The 7,603-nt window shown below is 37.7% G+C and overlaps 1 protein-coding gene across 1 annotated transcript; it reads left to right on the forward strand.

The window, feature by feature from the left end:
• Window positions 1-582: 582 nt before the first annotated feature.
• Window positions 583-3,049, forward strand: LOC135135573 (uncharacterized). The gene is made up of 2 exons (XM_064064671.1): window positions 583-2,323; window positions 2,526-3,049. Exons 1-2 carry the CDS (start codon window positions 583-585, stop codon window positions 3,047-3,049), a joined length of 2,265 nt encoding a protein of 754 aa, XP_063920741.1.
• Window positions 3,050-7,603: the final 4,554 nt, after the last annotated feature.

Consider the following 7,603-nt stretch of genomic DNA (forward strand, 5'->3'; position numbering starts at 1 on the left):
CTTCGATAAAAAATTCTTTCGATCAATTGATTCTCGATCAATTGTTTTTTCGATCAATCGTTTTTTCCATCAATTGTTTTTCGATCAATTGTTTTTCGATCAAAAATTTTCGAACAAATATTTTCGATCAAATTTCCGCGACCCGTAAATATTTACTTGAAACTTGGTATTAATGCTCTTCAATACAAATAACGAAACACGTATTTCAGCATTTTCCGAGATTAACCCCTAAGGGGGTGAAAAGCGGTGACTAATTGTGTATGGGAAAAATATTTCTATTGTAAAATTTTGCGTGGAACTTGATATTAATGTTGTTCAACACAAATAATGTGAAGCGTATTTCAGTTGTACGTGGTAGGGTCATTGGAAAAATCAGTCTTAAGCTTTTAAAATTTAAGAAGTTGTATGGAAATAGAGAGGCCGCGACGTCACCGAGAGGCTCACCGCGCTGCAGTCATGACTTACCAGTAAAATAATCCAGATGTTTATAGAGCAAGTGTTTCTAGGCATGAAAGGAAAAATCCAGGAAGACCATCAGAAAGGCGATTGCTTCCGTGGAAGGTTAAAGCTTTGTCTGGAATGATGTATGATCTTGAATTAGCTTATGAAACTGATAAATCTGTTGCCCTAGGTGCTATGAATCACAAATGCATACATTGTCTGGCTTATAAGTCGAAAGAAGAAGCTCCTGGCATATGTTGCGCCGGTGGTAAAGTGCAACTTCCAACATTTGAACCCTTGCCAGAGCCTCTTCACAGCTTGATTATGGGTCTTCATCCAGAGCAGCTTCATATGGATGGTATTAGAAAGTATAACAGTTGCTTTCAGATGACGTCCTTTGGAGCTAAGAAAATAATGGAAGATGGTTTTATGCCCACTTTTAAAGTACACGGACAGGTTTATCATTTGGTTTGTAGCTTATTACCCTTACCCCAACAAGACCCTCAATTTCTTCAAATTTACTTCATTGGTGAAGACGAAAGAGAGGCAAATTTGAGATGCAGCAATTTCTCTGGTGTGAAACCAAATCTGGTCAAACAACTGCAAGCGATGTTGCACGAGAATAATTCACATATAAGGGACCTGAAAACACCTCTTCAAAAAGTACCCGAAGATTGTGAAAAGTTTGAAGTCGTTATTCATGCTGATAGAAAACCAGCCAATGCTCACACAAGCCGTTATAATGCAACAACGAGTGAAGTTGCTCTGGTCATAGTCGGACAACAGTTCGAAAAGCGAGATATCGTTTTACAAAATCACGATAACAAATTGCATCGGATCAGCGTGTTACACCGCTCATATGACGCCGTGCAATACCCACTGCTATTTTGTTATGGTGAGGATGGCTACTCTATTGACATACCGCAATATTATCCTAAAACAAAAACATCTCTTCAGAAAACCATATCGGCGCTAAATTTTTATTCATACCGCATCATGGTCAGAGAAGATGGCGAAAATCGATTGCTATACTATCGTATCCGTTTTATTCAATATTTAGTTGACATGTATGCGAAAATAGAAACGGAAAGATTGAATTATATCAGGTACAACCAAGCATACCTCAGAGTAGATAGTTATGTACATTTGAAAGATGCGATAGGAAGGCAGGACACCGATATTGTTCAACTTGGTAATAGGGTGGTACTCCCTTCATCGTTTACTGGATCACCTCGATATATGCATGAAAGAACTCAAGATGCAATGACCTACGTACGCCATTACGGTCGCCGTGACCTTTTCATCACATTTACATGCAATCCTCAATGGAAAGATATTGCAGATGCATTGCTGCCTGGTCAAAAGCCACACGATCGTCATGACATATCACAGGTATTTCATTTAAAAGTTAAAGCAATTATGTCACTGCTAACAAAAGAAAATTTGTTTGGAAAAGTGCGTTGCTTTATGTATTCCGTTGAATGGCAGAAGCGAGGTCTTCCACAGATCCACATTTTGTTGTGGTTGGAGCAGCGAGTTTCTGCGGTTAATATAGATAATGTTATCTGTGCGGAGATACCGGATCCTCAAAAGGATCCTATCCTTGATAAAATTATCAAAACCAATATGATCCATGGGCCCTGCGGAAATATGAAGAAATCCCCGTGTATCAAAGGAGGTTGCTGTAGCAAAAAATATCGTCGAATTCTCCTGAAAGAAACCCAAACAGGCGACGACGTCTACCTTAAATATCGGCGAAGAGGTCCCGCGGATGGTGGATTTACGGTTGAAGTCCATGGTGTAACCCTAGAAAATAGATGGGTGGTACCGAAAAATCCAGTTTTGTCTCGAACTTTTGCTGCTCACATCAACATAGAGTATTGTAACTCTGTAAAATCTATTAAATATAGGTATATGCAAATACGTCAATAAAGGATCCGACCACGCCTCATTTGGTCTTGAAAATGACAATGATGAGGTCAAATTATATGAAAGTGGTCGATATATTAGCAGCTCTGAAGCTGTCTGGAGAATCCTGGCCTTTCCTATACATGAAAGATTTCCAGCGGTTTTTCATCTCGCAGTGCACTTGGAAAATGGCCAGCGTGTCTATTTTAATCCTAACGACTTCAATAATGTGACTGAAAAGGTAAATAATCCACAGAAAACTACTCTTCTAGCATTTTTTGATCTCTGCAAAACAGATAATTTTGCAAAAACCCTTCTTTATGTTGAAATTCCTTCATACTATGTGTGGAAAAGTACTAAATTTGAGAGACGAAAACGTGGAAACAATGTTGATGGTTGGCCGAGAGTCAAAAAAGATCAAGCTTTGGGCAGAGTGTACACCGTCCACCCTAATAACGCCGAATGTTACTACCTTCGTCTTCTTCTTCATCAAGTGAGAGGGCCAACATCATTTTCGGATTTAAAAACTACTGATGGTGTCGTTTATCCCACATACCAGTCATCATGTAAAGCTTTGGGTTTGCTAGTAGATGACAAGCACTGGAATGCTACAATGGAAGAAGCTGCTCTTACTGATTCTCCTTTTAAGCTACGAATTTTTGGAGATTGGTCTCCAAAAGGGGTGAAAAGTGGTGTCTAAGTTTGGGCGGATAAGTTTGTATAAGAACAATATTTCTACTATAAATAGAATTTTTTACGTGAAACTTGCTATTATTGTTCTTCAACACAAATAATGAAACCCATCTTTAAGCATTTTCTAATATTCAACCCCTAAGGGGGTGAAATGTGGAGACGTAAGTTTTTATGGGAAAATATTTCTATTGTATATTTAAATTTTTACGTGAAACTTGGTATTAATGCTCTTCGACACAAGTAATGAAACATTTTACGAGATTCAACCCCTAATGGGGTGAAAAGTACTGGCTAACTTTTTGTGGGAAAAATATTTCTATTGTAAATTTACATTTTCACGTGAAACTTGGTATTATTGCTTTTAAACACAAATAATAAAAAACGTATTTAAGAGCTTTCCGAGATTCAACCCCAAAGGGGGTGAAAAGTGATGGCTAAGTTTGTATACGAAAAATACTTCTATTGTAAATTTTGAGGTGATGTTTATTTAAAACTTGGTATTAATACTCTTCAACACAAATAATGAAAGACATATTTCAGATTTTTTCAAGATTCCACCCCTAAGCACATGAAAGGGGGTAACAAAAGCTTGTATGAGGAAAAATATTTTTATGGCGATTTTTACTTGAAATTTTGTATTAATCCTCTTCAACACATTTTTTACTTGAAACTTAGCAATAATGCTCTTCAACACAACGTATCGTCTATGCGAGCGAAGCCGCGGGCGAAAAGCTGGTCTCATATAAAGTATTCATGAATCTGATTATATTTAGTAGCATTATATTTTGGCAATAACAGCGTACAGCAACCCACAAACTTCTGAGGAAAATATTTCTTAAAATTCCCCGTGAAATACCTCCTAATTACGTAAATTACATCGAAAAGTTGTCCAATGCACAGTTATTAAGAAATTGACATGTTTTTTTAAATCTTCGCTTCGCTAAAAGGGCCAAGGGTCCATAGAACCTTTCCCAATCCATTCGTTTCGGACAGGTTTCCTTAAAGTATTCTCTCACAATTCTTTGTAAGGTCCTCCGTCTTGTTGATATAGTATAAATTTTGATGTGTTTCTAATTAACATTTTCTAGAGGTAATGGTAATGTATTGCGAAGAAATTCCATCTGGCCGTGTTGCGTCTAATGAACACTCTGCAATAGTCGAGGCATTAGTAGACGTGGAGAATTTGCATTTTTTATTTTGACCAAAAATGTTTCCAGCAATTTTTGTTATTTACGGAATTCTCAACGTATTCTTCGGTCCCCACTTGAGATTTCCAGCCCCCATGATGTTCTAAAACATCTATATTAGCTCCTGCCTCAGCAAGAAGAGATGTTGAGGTACGTCGGAAACAGTGACCCGTGTACAATGACGTTTCCGGACGATTTAGAAATTCAGCGATTTTTTTGAGGCGGGGAGCTAAAGATATTTTTGCCAACTGGTTGCACTATTCATTTCTTGTTAGCATAATATACAAAAATGTGTTTGTTTCGTTTCACTCTTTCTTAACTCCATATATTTCCTGCATGTTTGGACAAGATCATTGGCATTGTTTGATGAATTCCTGACAAAGAATGCTCGATCAACTCTGTTGTTTGTGTACCTGTCATTAAATAATAACGGAGAGCCTAAATCTTGAACATGGTTGTTAATATAGTAAATCCACTAATTGTTTACTTCTACGAGCACCGGACACGCCAATGATAACAGCAACCTGTACAATAAATTTTTAAATAGGATGCCTACTAATCCGTTTACAATTTCTTACCTTAACTATTAAAAATTCATCGAAAGCCTACTCAAAAATTCATTTACTTGTTTCATCGATAAAAGTTTAAATTTTTTCGCTTTATAATTTTCATTTTTTCCTTTTAAGAAAGCCAGTAATTTTACATACTTGCTGACATCTAAATCTTTTTCAATTTTTCGTAGAAATTCTATGGGTTCCTTGTTCTTCATACCACTTTTCAAATTCGTCACACTTTTTATGATAAACTTCACTGGGCTTCGTAGGCACTAACTAACTCGGCAATTGCTTTGTTTGCAGTTTCTTCAATTATATTTGACGCCATCACGGCACAAATTCAAGAATGACTTCAACGGTTGTCGTCGTTTATAATTCACCTATACATTGATTATGTTTTGTCACTATCAGAAACTGTGATTTTCAACTGCAAATCTTTTTTGAAATTATCAGAATCATCACAAAAACAACATCTATATTAAAATCTTTGCTGTCCTACCTAAGGTAAAGATCTTTTCTTATGCCCACTGACCGGACTATTATGACTGTTTGTGATTGTTTAACGCGTGATACATTATTTACTCCGCCAAATCGCAAACAAATAGAAAATTTGTGTTCACTGTGAGGAATGATAGATCGAGATATTCCTAATTGTTTGTAAAATAAATTAGTAGTTCTTTTTTCACTCAACTTCCAATTTTTTATCGTTACAATTTAAGTAAACACCTCACCTGTATTAAGAGTCATTGTAATCGTAATTTAATAATCTATCAGCCTGTTGGGGGACGTAATTGAATAAAAAAAAAAAAAAAAAAAATCAGCATTCGATGAAAATATATGTCTCAATGACGACGCTATATTTGCAATATATTGAATTAAGCTTTCCTCTTCAAATTAAAAACAATCGCGTTTACAAAATTTCCATATTTCTGGCCGTTCTCAAGATAAAAGACCGCGGAATTTTATCTGGGATATCTGTATAGGTATTTGTTTCTTCTGATAAACTTTAACCCCATAAGTACAGAGACAGTGGTTCGAGCGCCTCAAGTAGTAAAGAACATCTCTATCTTGACAAGTAAGTTGAATAAAAATTAACTTATTCTCTGCGCTTTGTATTTTATAATTTCGTAGCCGTCGCACGCAGATAAATTAATTATACGCAGAAAAAAATGTACACAAAACAAAGAAAATTGAAGCAAAAAAAAAACAGTTCCACACTACGACGGAGGTAACTATAACTTCTGAGTTGAGAAAACTGAATGTAATACTAAGAAAATGGTGTTTAGATATCCTGTAACATGTAGTTGTCGGTATTTACCAAGACATCCAATGTTGGGTTTAATAATAATTGTACATTTCACCGTAAAATTCATTTCGAATTAAAAATATCATTTCGTTCGTTTAACGTATTTTATTTGTTACTAGCTGACCCGGCGAACTTCGTACCGCCACATTTTATTTTTCTAGTCGCGACTGAGGAAATACAACCCTCCCGGTAAAATCAAATCAGCTCGATTATCAATAATTTCACAATATACTGACTTTTTTTTTTCACAACACGTCTAAGTATCAAATAGAATGTAACCTACAGGCGAATAAAACATAAAACAAGAACGCTGCAGATCTGACGTCGGCCTCTCGAAGTAAATACTAGAGCATAACATACAGAAACATAACAAGAACAACGAAAACACAAATCAAAACAAGATAATAATACGAGATATTGTGGGGCCCCATATGTCTTAAAAGTAGTCCTTACTTATGGTCGAGATCAACACAGGGTAAGTTAGTATTCACAGGCATCGCACCTGCCCTACCGCTGGTTGTTTGCCGGCCGGGTAATCTCTACCCGCAATTTTAAGCCTTGGTAATCGCTACCTGCACAACTTCGACCACGTAACTAGAGAAAAGTACACAGGCATCGCACCCGCCAGTCCTCAAGTTACCCCTTCATACGTTACCCACTGCTACTCTTGTTTAGTCATCACCAAGACGAATCCACGGACGCATATTCTCAGCGCCGCAAGCTCCTTGGTACGCCACTCGACTCCTGGTAGCACCTGGGATATCTCTGACCTCATAGCGATCGTTGTCCAAGACCTTCGCCACCCGAAAAGGGCCTCTCCATTTTGGCAGGAGCTTTTGACTGACTCCTGTGGCAGCGTTACATGTTACACGGATCAGAACCAGATCTCCTTCCTGATAGGTCTTGGCTACACTCCGTCCTTTGTCAAATTGCTTTTTCTGCTGAGCCTGGTACCGCTTTACTCGTTCGATCATTTGTCTCCGCACCTCGGTAACATCCACTGGACGTGCAACTACGCCCTCAGTTTGCATTAGACCCTGTGAACATACTCTATAACCGATAAGCGCTTCGCTTGGTGGGACGCCGATTGCAGTATTAAGTGTCCCGTTAATGCCCAGTTGAATATTATCTACATTAGAGTCCCATTCGTCGTCGTCGACATCGCCGCCCATGGTCGCTAATGAATCAAGGATTACTCTGTTATACCGCTCCACTTGGCCGTTGCCCCGTGGCATGGCAGTTGCATTCAAGTGGTGTGTTATCGCAAGGTCTGCACAGAAAGCCCGAAAAGTTTTATTGTCGAACGCTTTACCCCTATCACTAATAATGCGCTTTGGGACCCCGAAGATTTTGATGAATTTACGAAACGAGGAGACGATATACTTTGTTTGCCTACTTTTGACAGGGTATAGTAGAATGAATTTAGTAAATGCGTCTATGATTACTAAGAGATAAGTGTTTCCTTGCTTTGTTTTAACAAATGGACCCAAATGATCTGTGTGAACCGTATGAAA

The sequence above is a fragment of the Zophobas morio genome, unplaced genomic scaffold, assembly GCF_036711695.1.
Source record: "Zophobas morio isolate AGI-343-1 ecotype UQ-CSIRO unplaced genomic scaffold, CSIRO_AGI_Zmor_V1 ptg000024l, whole genome shotgun sequence".
Taxonomy (NCBI): Eukaryota; Metazoa; Arthropoda; class Insecta; order Coleoptera; family Tenebrionidae; genus Zophobas; species Zophobas morio.

Excerpts from the sequence above, each read along its gene's own strand:
- LOC135135573 (XM_064064671.1), top strand. The coding sequence starts at position 583 with ATGTATGATCTTGAATTAGCTTATGAAACTGATAAATCTGTTGCCCTA. Across the intron at positions 2,324-2,525 it reads TCACATCAACATAGAGTATT|TGCACTTGGAAAATGGCCAG; the intron begins GTAACTCTGTAA and ends TTCATCTCGCAG.